This window comes from Chionomys nivalis, chromosome 11, assembly GCF_950005125.1.
Source record: "Chionomys nivalis chromosome 11, mChiNiv1.1, whole genome shotgun sequence".
In the NCBI taxonomy this organism is placed as follows: domain Eukaryota; kingdom Metazoa; phylum Chordata; class Mammalia; order Rodentia; family Cricetidae; genus Chionomys; species Chionomys nivalis.
This window is the reverse complement of record NC_080096.1, coordinates 44904813-44927527: the sequence shown is the minus strand read 5'-3', so window position 1 is coordinate 44927527 and position 22715 is coordinate 44904813. Positions and strand designations below refer to the sequence as shown.

Sequence of the window (22715 nt, the reverse complement as noted above, 5' to 3'; positions counted from 1 at the left end):
AGTTATTCATTCAGAAAGCCACGGGTTGGTTCTAGAAAGGTGGGTCACTGTTATTGTGAATAGAGAGATGTATCCCTCCAGCTTCTCCTCTACAGTACCAGATAACTCAGTGACGTACTGACCGGTGTAATAGTTTTACCAAATGTTAGACAAAAGTTTTTCATTTTGTTTTGTTTCATTTTGTTTTGTTTTTTGAGACAGGGTTTCTCTTCTGCCTCTCCAGTGCTGGGATTAAAGGCATGCACTACCACCACCTGGTGTAGACAAGTGTTTTGAAGATGTTATCCTAAGTATAAATGGGGTAATTTTTTTCTAATATACTATTACTGAGACAATATTTCTCATGAACATGCTCCCTACATACGCATAACCTATATGAAGGCTATAGACACTGTCGTTTCCAGGATGGAATTCTTAGGATTTTGCAGAGGTTGGAGAGGAAGGGCAAAGTTAGAGCGCTGGAGCAGCTCCACTCAGGTACTCTGTTTTGATCTTTGGCTGCCAAGCACTGTCCAATGGATCTGGCTTGTCAGATGAGAGATGTCAACTGTGACATTCTTGCGTTCATTCAATAACCATGTGTGTTCTGATTTGAGAGTCAACTCTATGCTCTAGGGACACAGAGATGAATTGAGGCATAAGTCTTGCTTCAAGGAGCTTGTTGTCTCTGGGGAGAGAGGCTAAGGTGAGGAAGACATTGCAACATGACAGATTCCGAGTCAGGAGTGGATTGTGGACGAAAGGACCTTGGGTACAGATTATATAACAGCAGATTAAAAAGAGGTCATGTTGTAAGATTCTTCAAATGAAGTTTTATTTGTTAGAGCCTTGATTCTTTCCCTCTTGGAAATAGGTCAAAAAGAATAAGCCTAGCAAAGTGTGAGGATTAGATAGTGCAGATGATACCTAGTGAGTCGTTTTTAAAAAGACAGCCAAGGAAAAAGCAGAGCTAGCTCCCCAGGGCAGTGCATAACTCTGAAACATGCGAGTTTCAATCTTTTTTGTTGAGTTTGTCTTTTTAGTGGGAATATTTGTTAGAGTCAGTCAAAGAAACTCAACTAGATAATGGCTGGGTTGAAAGAAAAAAAAGTTTTTACTGATTCAGAAATGAGCTATTCCTAGAATGTTGCTTTATGACTCTTCATTATAGAAACCAGGCTTGTGCAGATAATTGGGAGTCAGGAAAGCATCACCCTAGGGACAATTGCGAGGCCATTGTGTGACCTTCCAGTTCAGCTCGCGCATTCCTGAAGGCAGAGTTGCTCCTGGTTTTAATCAAAGGTTTTACACACACCTCGCGCTTCTGTTCTTCATCCCCGATTTTCCCTTCTGGGCTCAGCCAGTAGACTTCTCATCTCCCTCAAGTCCTGCTTAAATTGGAGGCCAGGAAACCCTGAGAAACAGTGGTGCTTTCTGCCATCTGCTGGCTCCCTCCTGTCACCAGCCCAGAGCTGGCTTAGCAAAGATAAGAAGGGATGGAAGGAACCACAAGCGGAGGTGTGGGGCAGATAGTGGTCCCTGCTCTAGTCAAATGCAGAGATGTGCAAAGGGTCATGAAAGCCGTGAGAAGAGGGTCACTGAGGGTGACGGGAGAGGGCCCCTGCTGTCCCAGGAGTTGGTGTAAGGTGACACCATGTCTGACTTCTGAGATAGTAGTGTGACTCTCTGCAGGTCTGTTTCAGGGAAAACACAACTGAGTTTCTTTTAAATTTTACTTTTACAACATTTCTTCATTAGATTGATCTAATAAAGTTATATCCTTTATAGATGCATTTGAAGGAAATAGCAGAAGTTGGTGCTGGCGATGACTGGGGTGTGGGTGGGGAATTATAAAGAGAAAGAAACCAGTAGAAATGTTTTACAGCATGTTACTGTATTCTGTCATTGGTTCAGGCAACCCTTTTATTGTTGTTTTCATTGAGCTATATATTTTTCTCCCCTCCCATCCTTTCCTCTCCTTTTATACCTTCTCCCATGGTCTCCATGCTCCCAATTTACTCAGGAGATCTTGTCTTTTTCTACTTCCCATGTAGATTAGATCCATGTGTGTCTCTCTTACGGTCCTCATTGTTGTCTAGGTTCTCTGAGATTGTGAATTGTAGGCTGGCTTTTTGTTTGTTTGTTTGTTTGATTTATGTCTAAAAGCAATTTACAATTCTGGGTCTGGATTACGGCACTCAATATGATGTTTTCTAGATTTATTCATTTGCCCGCAAATTTAAGATGTCATTATATTTTTTCTGCTGTGTAGTACTCTATTGTGTAAGTGTACCACAGTCTCCTTATCCATTCTTTGGCTGAGGGGCATTTAGGTTGTTTCCAGGTTCTGGCTATGATAAGCAATGCTGCTGTGAATATGGTTGAGCACATGTCCTTGTGGTATGGTTGAGCATCCTTTGGGTATATGCCCGAAAGTGGTATGGCTGGGTCTTAATTTTCCTAATTTTCTGAGACATCGCCATACTGATATCCAAAGGAACTGTACCAGTTCACACTCCCACCAGCAATCAGTGTTTTTGATCTTGGCCATTCTTACAGGTGTAAGATGGAATCTCAAAGTTGTTTTGGTTTGCATTTCTCTGATGGCTAAGGATGTTGAGCATTTCCTTAAGTGTCTTTCAGTCATTTAGATTCCTCTGTTGAGAGTTCTCTGTTTAGGTCTGTACTCCATTTTTTTTTATTGGATTATTTGTTCATTTGATATCAACTTCTTGAGTTCTTTGTATATTTTGGAGATCAGCCATCTGTCCAATGTAGGGTTGGTGAAGATCTTTTTCCATTCTGTAGGTTGCTGTTTTGTCTTGTTGGCCATATCCTTTGCTTTACAGAAGCTTTCAATTTCAAGAGCTCCCATTTATTGTTTCTCTCAGTGTCTGTGCTACTGGGGTTATATTAAGGAAGTGGTCTCCTGTGCCTATGTGTTCAAGTGTGCTTCCTACTTTCTCTTCAGTGAGGCTCATTGTGGCTGCCTTCAAACTCTACTACAAAGCTACAGTACTGAAAACAACCTAGTATTGGCATAAAAACAGATAGGAGGAATAATGGAACCAAATCAAAGACCCGGATGTCAATCCACACATCTACGAACACCCAATTTTTGATTAAAAAAAAAAAAGCAAAAAATATAAAATGGAAAAATGAAAACATATTCAACAAATGGTGCTGGCATAACTGGATATCAACATGTAGAAAAATGAAAATAGATCTATATCTATCACCATGCACAAAACTCAAGTCCAAATGGATGAAAGACCTCAATAGGCAACCATTTTTTAAGGATCTGTTGTTTACAAAACTCTGACCTAAATGTTGAGGACATAAAAAAACATATTATTTTCTATCTTGAATATGACAATCTATTAGGAAGCAGTTAATTAAATGAAGAATTAAACAGAGGTGTGCAAGTAATTTCAAGAAGTAGTCAGCCCAATGTACCCATGGGTTCTGAGAATGCCCTCTAACAGACAGAAAACAGCTGAGTAAAAGGTACCAATTTTATTTTCTTAACATGCATTAAAGATTGTATCAACTGTGCATCTAAAATTTGCTTCGCATTCTATAAGCAACCCCCAAATAATTGGAGTTACGCAGGAGGAGGCAAGGAGATTATATGTCGCTACTAAGCCATTTCATAAAAGGGATCTGAGCACCTACGGCTGTGAGTTTTGGCACAGAGTGGGGCGGTGTCCTGTAATTGATCTCTTGGCAATTCTGATAGCAACTCTTCTACCTAAAGAACCGTGAGGAAGTGCACAGGAAGGGTGGGCATCTACGTGAATTTGGGACTGCAGTGCCAGAGAGAGCTTCCTGGAAAAGGTGATCCGAGATTTCAGAAGAAAGCCTTGTACTGGAGACGGCAGTAGGAAAGTGCTTCCAGGGACAGGGACATCACTTCTCACGCATAGCCTCTCCTGCCACCACTTCCTGAGGAGCCGAAATCTCCCACTACAAAAAAAAAAAAAAAAAAAAAAGGCAGTTAAAGCATTAGACATTAGACAATAAGCCATTGATTAAGTTGAGAGGAACCAGTAGGAGAAGCAGGCCCAGCCAAGTAGAGGAGCTGCACACAGAGTGAAGGAGCTGAGTGAGCCAGACGTCAGGGTGGGCCTTCTATCCTGGAAGAAAGGTGCGCTTAGAACTGTTGCGGTCCACATGTTGGATATGAACGACCACATCCATATGGCCTATTCGCATAGTCAGAACTTTTTTTTTTGAGTTTTTTTTTTTATTCTTTTTTAATTAAAATTTCCGCCTCTTCCCCGTTTCCCATTTCCCTCCCCCTCTCCCCACTCCTCTCCCCCTCCCCCCCACTCCATTCCCCCTCCCTTGATACTGAAGAGCAGTCCAAATTCCCTGCCCTGCGGGAAGTCCAAGGTCCTCCCACTTCTATCTAGGTCCTGGAAGGTGAGCATCCAAACAGGCTAGGCTCCCACAAAGCCAGTTCATGTATTAGGATCGAAACCTAGTGCCATTGTCCTTGGCTTCTCAACAGCCTTCATTGTCCACCATGTTCAGAGAGTCCGGTTTCATCACATGCTTATTCAGTCCTAGTCCAGCTGGCCTTGGTGAGCTCCCAATAGATCAGTTCCACTGTCACAGTGGGTGGGTGCACGCCTCGTGGTCCTGACTTCCTTGCTCATGTTCTCCCTCCTTCTGCTCCTCATTTGGACCTTAAGAGCTCAGTCCGTTGCTCCAAATTGGGTCTCTGTCTCTATCTCGATCCATCGCCAGATGAAGGTTCCGTCCAGATGGAACCACATAGTCAGAACTTTATGAGTGGCATCCTCCAGATTTACCTGAGACGTCAACATGACTTCACAAATAATAGATGTCCAAGTATCTGCAATCTTAACTACTCCAAATACAAGAATTACTTAGAATCGTGAATATAGGAACCGAATGTAAGAGAATTGTTCTGAAAACTGGGGTATAGCTGCTGGATGAACCAAGAAGTAGTCTATGGAAAGGGGTTATTGGAGAAACTGCAGTAAATAGTGAAACCTTATAAAATCAATATTCAAATCAGTATGAAAAGATGTTCAGATGAAGGCTGGGAAGAAGCTCAGTTAGTAAATGGCTTACCATAGAAGGATCAGGACCCAGGTTTGGAGCCTCAAAACCTATGTAAAACCTGGGTGGAAAAGGTAGTGACTATCTGTAGGCAGCACTACAGCAGAGGAGGGGTGGAGCGGGGAGAGTCTCGAAGCTCATCAGCTGAAACCAAGTCAGTGGGTCCCCAGGTAGGAAAGCAAAGAACAGCTGAGAAAGACAGCTAACATTGACCTCTGCCTTCCACACACATGTGCTGGGAGATACACCTCCATCCCAACACACACCACCTAGCCACATATCACCCCCACATACAGAGCACACACACACACACACACACACACACACGGATGGAAAAATACTAAAGTACTAACAAGTACTAGTAGATGCATCTCTTTGGCTTTTGTCTATGTTTTCTAGAGCTTTCTTATACTGCTTATATAATGACTTTTTAATCTAAAGAAGCCTGGTTGCAAAATGTGTGTCCTGATCAAGGCCGAGCTAGAAAATGCCCTAAATAAATGACGACCCTGCTTGTGTGTTTGTTTCTGGCATTGCAGCTTCGCTTTTCTTCCTGATCGTATTTCTGTGTGGTATATTCATTTCACTTGATAAGGCTGCCTTCAGTCTCCTCTCTGGGCCAACACTTCCCCCTTATTCCCTGGATCTGTGGGGTGCATTGTGATGGCTGCTTACTCATTTGGCTGTGCCTGGGTCTGGTGTCTGGGTAGTGATTCACGTTTGTTCCGAAGCTGTACATCTGTGCTGGATGCTTTGAAACAGTGCCCCAGGGATCTGAAAGACGACGTGTCTTGCTGAGACACCTTCTTTGAAATAGAGACCTCTTCCCTGGCTTCTTCTGAATTCCAGCAAGCTCTCTTTTGAGTTTAGACAGTGTAATGAAAAAAGAAAAGAAAACCAAAGAGGAAAGAGTTTCTGTAGGGAGGAATCTAGTTCCGGGTCACCTACCAGGTGTGCTTAGTAAGCTTAACAGAGCGTCCTCAGGCCCTCACTTTCCTGCTAGTGTTTTTGGGGGCGTGGCCTCTACACAGCATGGATGCTGATAGTGGGAATGAATATATATTAACCCTAATAGAAACCTCATGGGAAATGCTCTAAGACTTGGTGGGCATACTAGCTGCAAGATGTTGGTGCGGGCAGAGAGCAGTGACGGTCACAATAGTCAGTGGTACCGCATGAGCACTGATCACAAAGCTCAATTTGGAGACTACCTGGCATCCCAAACAAAACACTTTAGTCTGGCCCATACTGGAGCCTCTAGGGCAACTGGATATCCACTGTGTTCTGCGGGTTTGTTATCGAAAAACTATGAAGATGTATACCAAATGAATAACAATACAATTGCCCATGGAATTTAAAAGTTCACTCCACTCTTAGGCTCATCATCACTGGCTGATGCCAGTTTCACCTTTGAAGAACCTACCCTCTTTGCTGTTAAGAAGAGTTCAGAGGGCTGGAGAGATAGCTCAGTGGTTAAGCGTGCCAGCTGCTCTTTCAGAGGACCCAGCACCCACCTGATAGTTTACAGCCATCTGTAACTTCACTCCCAAGGGACCCTGCACTCTCTTCTGGCCTCCAAGGGCACGAGGCATACACATGGTGCAAGACAGAAGAATAGGCTATACATATAAAATAATGTTTTTATTTTAAATAAATGTTTTTCTAAAGAAGATCTCAGAGTCAGAATCAGGACATACAGATCGTAGGGGATTTGGGGGGCAGCCAAGGATCTGCTCCACAAAGCAACAGCTGGTAGAGTCTCACCCAACTGAGCTTGCAGTGTGCTTCATTTTATCTTCACTTGAGCCAGGCCGGCTGGCAAGAAAGCAAGGGCAAGGTACTACACACCTGCCTGCAGCCTTGGAACGTTGCCCGTCCCACACCACTGGACTTCTGAGAAGGGCCATCTGTGGAGTCATGTTAACCCTGGTACATAGTGGTACATGTTAGGTCACCGTGGCACCTGCTCGGCCTTTCCCCAGGGATCCTCCCGCGTGGCTTGCTCTCAGTGCTTGCGTGGAGTCTAAAAGCAGCTTTGATCCACTGTCTCTGTGGTGGCATTTCACTCCTGCATTCTGTCATTGCTCCTCATGCTGCAAGTAAAGCTACAGCTTCAAGGCAATCTCCTGCCTCCTTCCTGCTTATTCACGATGGCACTCGGTGTCCCGTGAGGATCATTCGAGAGTGGTCGTAGACTGACTCTCACAGACCAACTACAACTCTGGGTAGAAAAGAAACGGCATTCCATTATCCAGCATGCCATTCTGAACTAATGACGAGAGAAGCCCGAGGTGCCCGAGGCCGTAAAGAAACGGAGTGGGAAAACGTGGCTTCTATCTGGCAACCAGAGTGCCTGTCCCTCCTCTGTGGTCTTCGTGTGGCTTCAGTGGCCCATCATCAAAATGGTTCAAAAATATGAAATGGAAAAGTCTAGAAATAAACATTCATGAGTTGTAGATAAATTTTGTTACAATATTTCTTATTTAATAAATTCTTGTGCGTGGTGTGTGTGTGTGTGTGTGTGTTCATGTAAACACATATGCAGTCATGCTTGTGCGGGATGGAGGACCACATTAGATGTCTTCCTTAATAACTTTTCACCGTGCTTTTTGATACAGACTCTATCAGCAAACCTGGGGCTCACTGATGTGCATAGACTAGCTGGCCAGAGAGTTGTCAGGATCCGTGTCTGATGTGGGATGTCCCCCACACATCTGTACTTCTACAGTATTGGGATTGCAGGTGTGCCTGGTTTTCCACTTAGGTGCTGGGGCTCCAGAATCAGTTCTCTGTGTCTTCACATGAAGAATTTTATCGACAGAGTCGTGTCTCTGTTTTTACCTTAGAGTTTTAGAATCGACTCAGTGTTAATCGATGTGAACCTCTTACCATTACTGATGTACAAACTTCGTCACTAGTGTATCTGTGTAGAAGAGAACACTATGTACGGAGCTGGCCACCAGCTGCTCTTTCAGGCATCTGCTGAGGGTCTCGGGGTGTGTCCCCTCCATCCGAGTGACTACGGGCAAACCAGTAATCTAGCATGTTTCCTTAAACAAGATATGGATTTTTTTCTTTTGCCTTATTTACCTTCAGTGTAAAGGAATTGGATTATATAACTTATATAACTTGCAGGGATATTAGGATTAAATGCAATAATATATCAGAAAGCACCTTGTAAATTTAAGAAATAGAAGCAACAACGACAACAAAAAACACACAAAGAGTAGATTGGGATAAGTGAGGGGACTGTGGCAGCTCGGCAAACATAATCAAAGCTGACTCTTGTGGTGGAACTGGATGAAAGACGATCGCAGTGCCATGTCGCATGCCTCTTTCACCGTCTCTCTGCCAAGCTTCAACAGGAGAGCAGTGAGAGTCTGAGAGAAACTAGGGGAGTGGTTACTGTCCATCTGACGCCAAGGGGAGCTGTGTATGCAGAGGAAACACATCTGGAATGGGAAAAGCACATGTGGGAAGGACAAGCTGCTCCAGGGTGATAGCAGGATGGGGCAGAGACAGGTTCAAAGTCCACAGGGCTCCTGTTTGTGTTCAAGATAGGAGCTTTCCAAATACCACTGGGCCGGAGGGCACCTCCCTGAGTGATTGCCACTGATCAGAATCTCCCCTGCACTCTTTTGCCAGACTCAATGGTGGTATTCTTCTCCAGAGGCCTGGCTCTGCAGCCTGGGCCAGTAATTTGGTGTTATCAGATTAATTAAGTCATTTATGTGGCTAAATTTACATATGAATATTAAATATCAGGCAAGGCCTCTCTAATCAGACAGCGAGTGTTTTCAGGATAACACTTTGTTCCCAAAACATTCAGAAATATGCAAATTCTGTCTTTAATGAGGCTGATATTTATGTGAGGAAGAAATCTTCCAGCTAGGAAGATTCACTCTCGTGATATCTTCGTCTGGCACCTCCAGCTATGCTAGATGCCCCCTCTGGAGTTGCTCATTAGCAACAAACTTTGTTTTTTCTCTCACCTGCTTCTCATTCTGAATTTGTCACAATTGGTCACGCTGCTGAGAGGTCATGAGTTTTGCTCTTTGGTCCAAATTTTGGGTTATTATTGATTGACAGTAAACCTGGGTAATGAGTGAAGTTTGTAGAATTCAGCTTCCTCCAGACAAAATGGGAAGGATTGCAACCATCTGTGATGCTTTGCCGGAAGAGTCTGGCCCGCAGTGCCCGCCGCCTGGAAATTCTCTGTGTATGCAAACTGTTCTCTGCAGTTCCCAAGTGACCAGACTGTCCCTCCTTTCTTTTATAGCTTCGATGTGGAAAATGGCCCTTCCCCAGGTCGGAGCCCGCTGGACCCTCAGGCCAGCTCTTCTTCTGGGCTGGTGCTTCACGCCACGTTCCCTGGGCACAGCCAACGCAGAGAGTCCTTCCTCTACCGATCCGACAGCGACTATGACTTGTCACCAAAAGCGATGTCAAGGAACTCATCGCTTCCAAGCGAGCAGTAAGTAAAACTGTTCCTGTTCCTCTCTGGGTTTCAGTCTCGCGAATAACCTCATCCTTAACCCTACTGCAGCAGCGGCAGGCAGCAACTGTTGCCAACCCAGGGAAAGGAGAGAAAACTGAAAGAGCGACAAAGACATCCATCTTCAGGACTTGCAGAATTTTGACGGGGGTCCTAAGGCATACAAAGAAAACAAACCAAAACCCTCACACACAGCCTTCAGTTCACATCTGTTATCTGAAAACTTTCGTTGGGCTTATTTCCTGAACTGAACCATTTATGGGATGAAAAACTTAACACGTTTCACAAACCACACTTGGGTATGTGGGCGTATGAGGCTTTGGGCCAGAACAAAAATGGTGGTTGGTTGTCTGCATTCTCACTCCGTGGCCTTTGCGCAGGGGCATTTAACTAGGCTGTCATCCAGCCACATGCCTGTGGACCTTCTGTGAGATTTTACCATCATACCTACCTGCTGCCTGGCTCCTTGGTGAGACACAGAACAGCCAAAGCACAGGCGATATCTTTGTTTTGCTGATACTAATTGCAGATAGCTGTTTTTTATTTAAAGAAGGACAACTGGTTCGTGTTGCCTGTTTATTAAATTTCTGAACCCAAATAAAATTGGTTGCTGAAAACCCATGACTTAAAAGGTTTCTGGGCACACACTAATTGGTTTTAACATTGTATGTTATAAAAGTATCAAAAACTCCCTAAAATGTCCAGCCTAGGAAAGTCCACTTCCTTCTCGTCCTCTGTTAAAAAGGAACCCCAAAAGATTTACCTTCTCGGTAAAAGGGCATGAAATGCTTTATGACTGGCAGCAGGAAAATATCCTGCAGGGTCTCTCTCCCAGCAATCTTAATAGAAGTAGTCTAGCCTGGGGGCCAGGAAAGCTGGCTCAATTGTTAACAGCACTGGCTCTTACAGAGGACTTAGGTTTGGTTCCCTGTGCCCAGATGGTGGCTTAGTTATCTGCAACTCTTGTTCCAGAGGATCCAACACCTTCTTCAGGCCTCTGTGGGCATCAGACATGTGTATGGTGCACATATATGCATGCAGGTAATCACTCATATGCATACAAGAAAAGCAAAAGCAAATAAATCTGCCTTTTTTTAAAAAAGGTAGTCTACGGTCGTAAATTATTCCAGTCATGAGTGGGTCAAAATTCACATTTCTTATATTTACTGATTCTCCCATATACTGTGCAGTGTGATAAAATTTGGGGATTTAAAAAAAATGAGTGAAACAGTATGAGACACCAGAGATGGGTTCAAACAAGAGCGTGTTCTTCAAGAGTCAGTGTCTTCTCAGGGAGACGACAATAATTGACTATGATACGAGGGTCACACACAGGCACACTAACCTCCACAGCATAGGACACAACCCACATGGAATGAGCATGTGCCGAGGGCCAGGTTCCTTTACATGTGCTACCTGTTAGCCTGACATCCAAGCTGTAGCCACTGCCAAACCTACACAGTCTGCATTTTATCATGGGGGAGCAAAGGAAATGCAGGGCGCTCCAAGTAGGCACAGACCTATTCCCACGCCGATTAACAAACAGACAGCTAGCTTTGGAATATATGTGTCTCCTTGATTAATTCTTACCCTACTCATTCCCAAACTCACCCCAAACCTCACAGTGAGTCTTCAGGTCACTCGGCCTTTACAGAACAGGCTGATTAAACTCCAGCTGAGATTCTGCTGTTTCCTTGTGTGAGATAAATCTATAGTGAGAGTTTAAATTTGAAGATAATTTAAAACTTACAAGCCAGCTTAGTCTCCAGCTGATGCAACTACAGCTCAGAGGATCTCAGCAGCCAGCATCCTTGCCACCAGTTTTACCTCTTGGTACTTTCACTGACCGGTAAAACCTCCTCCCAAGTTTACCTGTACAGTGTTGCCAACTTCAGTTCTAGAAAAGCAAAAATGTCACACACAAGAATTATCTAGCATCATTATTCCTTTTTAGCTTTTTGATTTCTATTAATCTCCCCTTCTACCCTGTGTGTGTGTATGTGTGTGTGTGTGTGTGTGTGTGTGTGTGTTGCACGCACTGACGATGTGGATGGAGATGTGGAGGCCAGAGCCAGAAGTCAAAAGTTTTCCTTTCCTGCTCTCTGCCCTCTTGCCTGAAAGGTTACAGTTTGGAGCTAGGCTTTCTGACCAGGGAGCTTTCATCATCAGCATGTCTCTACCCAAAGCTTGAGTTCAAGTCACACTTGGCCACGCCTAGCTTTCAGTGCCCGCGTGGAGGAGTTAAACCTTTGTCCTCATCGGCAGAGAAAGCATTCTTCTCATTGAGCAAACCCCCTTTTTAAAGATAAAGAGAAGTAGCGAGAGCCCACGGTAAAGATAAGTCCTTCCCAGGAAAGTACAGATGGTAGCAGAGCCAACAACCCCCCTTTATTTCGCATACTGATATCAGGGCACATTAAAATCTCCCTGCTGAATGAGGGTGAAGGGTTTGGTTTGGAAAATATTTAAGCATAACTGTAAAATTTGTGTTTGACGTTTAAGGACATTATACGTCTCCATATGAGAAGCCACAAGGTTTAAATAATGTCCAGTTTCCTCTGGCAGTTTATTTTGTCAGAGCCACATTGGAAAACTCAGTTTCACATTGGTGTCCACAACTAAACTAAAGTGATGTTCTTAAAAAAAAAAATCCACTTTTTAGTTATGTTTTTAGGAATATACATTTTCCTTCATCTAATTCAATTGTAACCTTTATCTTTTAAGGTATTTTAAATGTTTTTATTTATTAATTAATTTTATTTTATGTATATGGTTATTTGTCTGGATGGATATCTGTGCTCCATGTGTGTTCAGTGTCAGCGGAGGCTGGAAGAGAACATTGGATTCCCAGGAATGAGTGACCATGTGGGTGGTAGGGAATCAAACCAGGGTCCTCTGGAAGAGCAGCCAGTGCTCTTCACCACTGAGCCTTCCCTCCAGCCCCACGAAGTAAGGCTCTTTAAAGCCCTTTCTCCTGATGACCACTGTGCAGGAAGAACTGAACTCAATATGGGAACAGTAGCTCCTCCCCGTCTCCCCCTCATTGCTCCTGTCTCTGCAGAAGAGATCTTTCTGACAAAAAGCAGTCATGGAAACTCAGGCACCCTGATGCAAAGGCCTCTGGGATGGCTCAGAATGGCATTTTCTCAGGAGGCCTTCCAATCTAGCATGGATTGGTCAAAATTCAAATTAAGACAAAAGTGAGAAGCTTTGCATGATTCTGCTCCATTAAATCCTAGCCATAGGACAATGTCGGCTTTGAAATGTTCCCTATATGAACGGTCTCAGTAGAATAGATAGAAATTGCTTACAGGTTAGGTGAGAGTAGAGGAATAAGTTAAAAATACAAATGGGAAATTTTAAATGGCTTTTAGCAACAGAGAATAGCTTGCAATGCGTCTTTCTGGTAAAACAAAATGAAGTCCTCGCTGGGTCCCTAATAGCAAGCTCAGCTACGCTCCTGGATGTGTCAGTCTCTTGGTCCCTCCTCAATTCCTGGGCTGTAGTCATTTTTAAACTAATGCCTTCGCATACTGTGGTACAGGTTTCTCAGTGGGAACCCAAATTACTGAAAATTAGCAGAAGCCATTTAAAAAAAACCCAAAAAGCACGAATAATAGACCATTTAAATTTAAAACCTGCTTATTGATAGACTACCAAAAAGTACAGTGTGGTACCTAAGGCTCCCAGCTGCTTCATTTGCTTGGCTTAGCATGGCTGTTAAGACATGGGATCTCTCTTATGGTCCAAATCATTTGTAAGTAAAACCATACATTGATGAAGCCTCGCCTGTGTGCCACGTGCTAAAGTACTTTGCATATGTCATTAATTTAGTCCCTGTATCCTTGGTGTGGTAGGAACTACAGCTTTGTCAGTTCAAGTGGAAAGCATGGGACGAGAAGAGAGGCTTGAACCCAAGGAGTCCAGATGGCGAGCCAGTGCAAAGATCCAGGATGCAAACCACACCAGGCCCCAAATAAGGATATTCATCCCTGATTTCCCTGTCCTTCTAACTATCAATATGCACCATGTTCAATCTTTCTTTTAGTGAATCTTTACTTAGCTGGAAACATTAAGGGATTTTCTGTACCTTTAAAAATCTAAGCGATGAATAAGTCAGTTAGCAGCTTTAATACATTCAGAAATAAAGGCAAAACTAGAGAGCCTTGTACAAGTCCTGGCCAGGCGGGGTGACTGGTCTATGGGAGGAGGTCCAGCTAGCTGAGCTGGAGGATGGAGAGGAGGACCGGAGGGTGTGCACAGGAAAAAGGCCGTGACTGACCAGCTCTTAACTCTAAGAAGGACTGTGGAGAGCTGAGGCCGGTGAAGCAACAGGTTTCACCCTCGTTGTGCAAGGCCTAGGAGTTATTCTGCCTGCTGCAGCCAGGCAGTGGGAAGCTGCAGGACTTCACATCAGGATGTGTCTGGGTTTGAAATGAGCTCAGGAGAAAGGGTGAGCTGAAGAGTCAATAAGGGGGCAACTTAGGCCTTGCCTGTATGTAACATCAAGGAAGGGGACCTACAACAGAGAGGGCTTGGCTGACAGTAAGAAATGTTTGTGGATCAGGACTGACAAATCATCGTGGGTGATGGTAAAATGAAGCAGAGGGGAGTTTCCCACCTGACCAACATGGTAGATGACAGCATCGTTCCCTGTCAACTAGGTACTTCCTTCCAATATCCCAACAATATCTACAAAAGCATTCTGTAACGACTGTATAGTAGAAAGTCAAGTCCTCTAGACTGTAGTAGGGACAGGCTTAAAGAAGGTGTATCTTAAAGAGGTTGTTACCAGCCAGAAGATAGACAGACAACATTTATTTATATTTATATTTAATAAATAACATTTATTATTTTCAATAATAAAGAACCCATTACTGATGCCTATGGCTAAATAAATAGAATGCTTTTATCTGCCAAGAAAGATACCTCATTTCTTACAGAACCCCCATTTGCAGAGAAGAGACATGGCTTGTCTAACTCTCACCGGTTTAATAAACTATCTGGGAAATAAGACAATGCCGGCCAGGGGCAGGATGTGTGTTCTCAGCCACCACAGTTCTAATCTGTGGAAATCAACTACAGCCCAACAAAAGACAATTCCACATATAGTGAAAAACAACAATTACGAAGTAAATTAATAAAGCTCAGAGTCTAGTGGTGAGAAGCAGCAATTTTGATTTCTAAAAAGAAAGCTGTTTTATGGTTAAGATCTGATCTACACTCTCAATTCCAAGACCCAATTGCAAGAAGCTGTTCTGAGCTTGGAGGGGTCATGCTTGGACTAAAAGATTGTAATGCTCTGATTCTGTCACTAGAGGGTGCTTGTGTAACGGTTCTGAGTATTTCACCTTGTTTCAGAGAAAGCACACTGCCTTTCTCTAATCTGGGAAATTAAAAATTAAATAAGAATCCATATTCACATATTTTGATACTGCAATCTCTGCTTATTCTTAATTTGTAAACTAGCATAGTTATGATTTCTAAATAGTTCTGCAATCTGGGAAGGTTTTGTTTTATTTTATTGGGTTTCTTCCCTGATTCTTGTTCTAAATCTGTTCATTTCCCTACCAGCTATGATCTGACCTACAGCATTAAGTTAGTTGCTCAGATGCTCTTAGGGAGCCAGTACAGGCAATCCTCCAATCCACTCCTGTTTCTGAATATCCTGGTGCCACAGCTTCAAAAGTCCACTGAGCAAGTCCTGTTGACATTGGGCCATGGTGACCTTCCTCTCTGTGATTGTTAGTTTATATAGTTTTACTCCCTCTCCAGATCATTTTCCCAACATCAGATCTATGCATGGTGGTGTTTTGTCTTCCTAAACCGTTTGATTGCCATCAGATATTTAAACTCCAGGAACTCAGGAGACATAGACGATCTGCTTGACTCCAAATCAATGTCCTGTGCTCCGAATCAGCCTTGGATGTTATGAGCCATGTCAGTTTCATCTCAAAAATTGAAACAGACAGCAAGGTCTTTCACCCATCTGGACATTTGCCGTATGAAAACACAGGCAGTTGGGTGCAAACCACCAGGCACCATTCGTAACAACCGTTTCTGACTCTCCTTTTAGCTCCTTTCTGAAAGCCCTGAGCTTCTCCTGTGGCTGCCTTAGCTACATATACTACTATGCATGAAGCCATGCTCACTCCCCTATCTCCCCCTCCCCCCCTGTAACTATCCCTGTTGCCTTGGGGAAGCCTAACTCTGACACACCACCTCCCTGGTCCATAATGCCACCTAGGTGTGTCTGAGCACCTTGAATTCAACATGCACCCCCAAACTTCCATGGGTATCATGACAACTCCCAACTCCTCTGCACGTTTCTGGTTTCTGCTCATGACTATTTTCTCAGATGCTCATTTTTTTTAAATGAAAATATTCTTTCGTTATGCAAGTAAGTGCTGAATTCTGACAGAATCCCCGGCATCTCTTCGGTGTGTCATTCCTGCTCCTTTCTTGGCTGTGTCTGCTCTTTCTCATTGACAGGAACCTTCTCGCCGTTCCTCCTGGGGCTCTCCCTGCCATGCTGTCCTCAGCACCCCTAGTATTTTGCTTCTTGAAATCCTCTTCCAGTCTGTCTGTCTCATCTCCCACATCCCTGAGAGCCCTCCTCGGCTTGCCTCCTCCTGTTGAGGGAATTGTCACCATAGCAGGCTGTGTGCACCATAGCTCAGGTGCATGGGACCTTCTAACCTTACTCTCTCCATACGCCATAGTGGATGTGCTCTAACAGACACCAGGGAGCTCACTCACTGTTTTCCCATTTTAGACCCTCTGCTACTGCCTTTTCTGTCATAGGTAACTCTTCTGCCTTCTTACAGGCTATGTCCCTAGAAGTTCATCTCAAACACTCCTGACTCAGCCAAGCCTTCCTTACTTCCACTAACCCATAGTTAATTTCTCTTTTGGGTCCCACCCAGTATCCTTTATTTGTATTTTTTTTCTTTGTTTATATGTATTGTAGCTTCAAAAGTAGTTTTGGTCTCCCTTATTATGTTTTGACTGGAGAGCTTGTGGTTACTGCATAATTTGATTTGTCAACTATGTAGCAAATATAGAATAGAAACTATCGTGTTTAAAGCACAGGCAGAGGGGAGCAGAGAGGCTCAGATCTTCCATTTGCCAGCCGGGTGCTAGTTAGCAGCTGCTGCCCGGAACGTGCCGGCCTCCCGCTGCATCACCAGTGTTAAGTGAGCTAATGTACACAGAGGCCCATCGCACGACTTCTCAGCTTGTCTTCATTTTCTTCTCACTGTCCAAACTGGGCCTCCAAGAAATCTCAGAGAGTGCCTAGCTAAGGACAAGAGTGGAAGCCCCAACGTTAGCAAGGCATCAGAGAAGAGTAGCTACTGATGCGTGTGTCTGCAGCTTTGAAACCCGCCTTCACATGGTGCTTGGAACCAGGCAGGTGCTTCCTTATTATGGGGTACCCTCACATGATCATGGATGAAGCGCCATGTTTGGCGTGAAGATGGAGGACAGAAGGGGTGGGCCAGACAGGGAGGGGAGCTTGTTGCCATCAGCTTCCGTGTTGCTGATTCATAAGGTGCCAGCAAATTAACCTAATTTCGTGATGGTGGCCAATGCGGTTTCTCAAACCTTCAGCAGAGCGCTTGCTGAAGGCAGTCGTTAGCCGATTACGAAAGCAGATGCCAAAGCCCGGAAAGTGTATTGCTGCAAACCCAGTTTTCACTGGTCCCTGGCACAGACTGATGAAACAGGAGACAGAGCATATTTAGCTCGGTGGGACCAAATGAGTGTCACTGTTACCGCTGTAGTAGGCTCAGTCTGCACATTCCCATTAAAAATTTTTCCTTGGGTACTTTAAGAGGAAAAAAAAAGAGTATATTATAAACAAAAAGTAATGTGATTCCCAGACAGAAATCTGTGTTTAAATGGTATTAAAGCTGTGGTTCAAATGAACAAAAGCCAGGAAATCCAGTGTTACCCTTTATCCAGACTGTTGTGCCATTTTTTTCCAACGCACAGTGTGCCTATGGGCAGCCCTCCCTTTGAGTTTCCTGGCTCTGGCAACTCAAATCCACAAGTCAGTTTGAATTATAGGACTCTGGGCCTGCCGTTTAATGGGACTGTATGCCCCGAGGACACATGCTCTCTTGCCAAAGCTTTTAGATGGAGACACCGCAAAGCCAGCAATCATGAGCTGGGTGCTGTTTTTCTTTGGAGTTCACAGCTCCCATCGTCCTCCCACGCAGAAGGGTTACTGGAACAGGTGGGCTGCTGACAGTGATGAACTTCTGCATGACTCGTGTGTCATTATTGAAATTCATCTGCTCTGCTTCTTTTTCTGTGTCCACCAGGCACGGCGACGACCTGATTGTCACTCCGTTTGCCCAGGTATGTACGCATCATGCTCATCCCCACCCTGTCGCCTGTGTGGTTTTTTAAATGCAGTCCTTTGACCCTAACCAGTTTGGAAACCTTGTCCTTGCAGGTTCTCGCCAGCTTGCGAAGTGTAAGAAACAACTTCACTCTGCTGACGAACCTCCAGGGAGCTCCCAACAAGTAAGCCGAATTACAGTTCCCTCCCACAGAAGCCCCAAACACTGACGAACACCGAGCACAAACACTGCCTAGAAATCGGCCCTACACGTTAAACCTCCGTACACAAGGCATTTGAAAATAGAAAGTTTAAGGGCCACGAGGTTCACTTGTGTTTCAAAGACTAACATAGCCTCAGAGGGTGATAGAGTCCATGATCTTGGGAGGAGTTAGGAGAGGGCCGCAAGCCCACTCACTCAGCCTGCTTTATAGACGGGAAACTCGAGCCCTCAGGAACAAAGCCACTAGCTTATGAATGCACTCACTGTAGGTTAAAGAAACTTTGGATCTAAGTCGGGCAGTGGTGGCGCACGCCTTTAATCCCAGCACTCAGGAGGCAGAGGCAGGCGGATCTCTGTGAGTTCGAGGGCCACCTGGTCTACAAGAGCTAGTTCCAGGACAGACTCCAATGCTACATAGAGAAACCCTACCTGGAAAAAAAAGAAAAAGAAAGAAGAAAAAAAAGAAAAGAAAAAGGAAGAAACTTTGACTCTAAGGCTTGACTCTAGGTTTTTCAGTCAGCAGTCAATACCTCTATCCAAAGTCTTCATCTGTCATTTGCTTGGCTTCATCCAGAGTCTGATAAAGCAGATGAAGCACAGAGACAGTACAGGCTAGGTTAAACAATCGCTTTCCTCTCACGGTCCTGCAGTTGGTTTTTAGGCATCCTTTTGAGAGCAAGTTTCATATTCCTAGATATGGGAGCATCACGGACTCTCACCAACTCTTTTGTGCACTCCTGCCAGAGTGTGTTTTCTTCCTCGCTGATTGTGTGACTATATCATTCTCTTGCCTGGACACTACAGTGGACCACTCTTTATGAGCAAGTATAGATGCTTGTGCATTGTGTCTGAGATGCCTCACAGTCCAGTAAGTTAACGGGATGTAAAGTTAGTTGTATTATATTTAGAGCAAGTAAGAGGGGAACATACCTAATCTAAAATTCCTACTCTTTGAGCTCTGATGCCAAGGATGAAAAGATCCACATCTGACCTCAGGTGACAGGTTGTATATAGTTTAATTAGAACCTACTGTGTATGATTACCATCAAGTTATTTGTGGGAAGTGCATATGAAACACACCAGTTTTCTATTCAGCCTTGATTCTTATCCCCAGGATTTCTCACCATGTAAATAAAGATATTCCAGCATCTGAAACATAAACAGAAAACAAATCACAAATCTTCAACACTCAGACACGCAGACAATACACAGAACCCAAAGACGTGGTTTGGAGATTTTCTTCCTGTTTATTCATTTATTAATCCACCTCACCAGTATTTATTTCATACACACTAGTCAGCCATTCCTGCACGTCCATAATTACACAAATACGTCCTGGCCATTCATTTTACGCTAAGCACAGATGACCTCATAGTGGTCCACACAGACAAGGTCCCTGCCCTTTCACAGCTTACGTTCTAACAGGAAGTGGGGGGTGATTAATCAGTGAGCAGTCAGATCATGTCTCCAGCCACCCAGGCTTACGTTCAACAACCGAGGTCTGGCAGTTTTCTGTCTACCCCTCTCCACCCTGATCACGGACTCTCTCTGCCTGAACTGTCTCCTCCCTGCCAGTGTCTGCGTGGCCAAACTCCGACTTCTTTTATGATGAGTGGTCTCCATCTGACCTGACAGCATGCTAATAACCTGTCACACTGTCTTTATGGGGTTTTGTCCATCACCAGACTGTGGTAGGATGTCTGGCACATATTTTATGTCTCATAAATATCTCATGTGTATGTGTGTGAATGTGTGTTTCTGAATAGAGAACTATTAGGAGATAGATCGCTAATGATTTAGAAAATTCCTGCCAAGTTTGGAAATTTCCTTACCCTTGCACACTGTTCTCCATATAATTGGTTTCTGGAACTGTATGTGTTGACATCGTAGAGTTCTACTGCTTGGAAATCATATGTATGGGCAAGGTAATTATCTTCTTTGGGTTTCAGTTTCCTAAACTTTAAAATAAGATTATTGTGAGGATTAAATGAATTAATATTCATAAAGCACTCAAAGTGACATATGGTATGGTAACTGTGAACTATTATAACTGAAAACTAGTCTTATTGAACCTAGGGGAATTTTTATATCTATTATCTCAGCAATGCTCTCCACAAGCAATAGTTGTGACAGAGATAATTACTTCCATTTTATGGATAAGGAATCAAGGCTGGGTGAGATTAAATGACCTGAATGTGAGCACCTGCACAGCTTCTAGTGAGCTTCTGTGTCCTTGAACCCAATACCCCAACTCTCACTGCTGTGATCCTCTTATTCAGGACACCCGGTAAGTCCTGGATGGCTTGAGCGGTTATGTAGGAACAGCTTCTGAAACAGGATAATCAAAGAGGCTAAGAACAAACATTAACACAGAGTCAATGTTACAGGTGGAGACAGGGAGGGGGATGAGTAAAGATGCCCAGAACCAAACCAATATGCTACACAGATCCAAGGAGTGGGTACACACAGCATTCTCAGTGCGGTTTGTTAGCATGAGTGTGGGTAGTTTTGGAGACAGCCTAGCCCTGCTGATGGATACACTGATGACACATTCTCAAGAACTGGGTCTTCAGATAGCCCTGCATGTTCCGGATCACACACAGTTCCTGGAAGCAAGTATCGTGAGATCCTAAATGTCATAGACAGGATGGTCCTAGAGCCATTATCATTCTCAGACTGAGGACCAGCTCTCCAATTGTGACCCACTGTGTCAGTTTGTCCAAGACAAATGTGGGAGTGTGTCTCCAGGAGTTAGTCATCTGCATTCGCTGATGCCAAAGACCCACATCTGTAATTTAAAGAGTTCACCTTGCTATTTATCTCGAGGCTTTTGATGGTTTAATTTTGAGATAGGTTGTTCTTCTACGATCCTGGCTGACCTGGAATTCACCACCCTACTACGTGACTCAGGCTGGTCTCGAACTCATGGCAATCCTCCTTTCTCGGTGTGAACTCCTATCCAAGGTTGATCATTTAAAGTATCTCTTTATAATCAACATCAAAGGACAAAAACATAAGAAAAGGCAGATCCTCAAGAACTTTCCTTATGGGAGCTGAGGGCACCTCTGTGTCAGATTTAAGCCACAAATGGAGTAGCGTGGCCGCAGGAGGCTGGAGAGCTGCGGGTCCATTGATCCGCTCCACTCTATTGCTAGGTAGTCAGTACCCACCAACAAAGAGCAGGAAGTGAAGAGAAGATTGTCTACCAGGGATGCACATGGCCTAAGGAGAGCATCCCCCATCCCACCCACAAGCCTTAGCTTACGCTAACAATTGAAGCTGTAAGATCCATGGAATTTAGAAGCTGCTTTCTGGGATATTTAACGTGGGTTCCAGGGTGCCACTCCCTGTCTTGAATGTAGCATTTAAGCAGTAATTATGTCCTTGGAGTGGTTTTCATGAGACATCTGGCTAGTGTGGTTTATTATGTGAAAAGGAACTCCCACATAGAACTATACTTCTCCTAAGTTACGGTTTCTTTTATCTTTTGGCTCTTTGCTCTGTATAAAGCAGCCCATTGTCTGCCTGAGCTCTGCCACCCAAAGGGTGAAAATCTTAAAGTTTCTGCTGAGGTTTCCTTGCACCTTAATGAAACGAGGGATCAGACCTGTATTTCTTGGCTGCAAATTAAACCCTACACTTCCGTTGTCCCAGGAGTTAATTTTGAAGGCTGCAGCTTTCCATTTGGGGTTGTGTAATTCAGAAACATTTCCCTGAAGCCCTTGATGGCTTCCAAAAGACCAGCCGTGTCACTGAATGTCCTCACCACTCAGTAACCGAGATGGCCGCTTCCATCTTCCGTCAGCAATCAGGGACACACGTGATGATCAGAGAATCGCGTCATCTTTGCGTTCACAGTTCTTCAAAGGCAGAGTTGGATCATGATGTACGGCGTTCTCTGAAAAAAAAAATAATAACCATCTTCTCTAGTGTATATCTGGAATGTCTTTCAGAGCTTTATATATTTTGGCATGGGACTTAAATTAACTGAGAATCATAAAATCTTGAACACTCAGATATGGAAAATACCTAGCCAAATTTCCTCCGAGTAAGTGAGGAAATGTATGGGAGCCCCTCACACAGGACCTCACACACTGTAAATCATCAGAAATAGAAGTTACTGCCTGTTATCCTCAAGTAAGAAAGAAACTGAGGTCGGGTGAGTTGCCAGGGCCGACATACATGGAAGGTGTCAGAGTCAGAACTGGGATTAAGATTCCTGGCTTCTTTTGCGGCTCGGTTCTCTCTCTCCACCACACAATTGAGGCTGAAAAGCATTTACTGCTGTGGCCACACCACCTTCCCCACGCCTAGCAACATCTTCAGCAACCAGGTAAGGAACTTCCTCCCGTTCTTTCCTGAGTTAGAGACGGCGGGAAACCAGGCAGCACATAGCCTTTGTTTCCCTCCTGCACTCACCAGTTTCTGGCTGCCAGGCTCATGTCTTACCAACAATAATGTGGCTTCTGGGAGGCATCCAGTCATTAAAGTGTGCTGAACCTCCCTCCTTCTTGGACCACTTATCAAGAAGTGGTGATACACTGAGTAAGCACAGCCCTTGCACCTACACAGGGAAGCTT

At 44.2% G+C, this 22715-nt stretch overlaps 1 protein-coding gene across 3 annotated transcripts in view; it reads left to right on the top strand.

The window, feature by feature from the left end:
- Positions 1–22715, top strand: part of Pde4b (phosphodiesterase 4B) — a 533851-nt gene that overhangs the window by 403922 nt on the left and 107214 nt on the right. For all 3 annotated transcript variants that reach the window (XM_057785528.1, XM_057785529.1, XM_057785531.1), the window contains 3 exons: positions 9350–9544; positions 17893–17929; positions 18027–18097. In XM_057785528.1, the coding sequence (XP_057641511.1) occupies positions 9350–9544; positions 17893–17929; positions 18027–18097 (303 nt within the window). The remainder of the gene's footprint in view (positions 1–9349; positions 9545–17892; positions 17930–18026; positions 18098–22715) is intronic.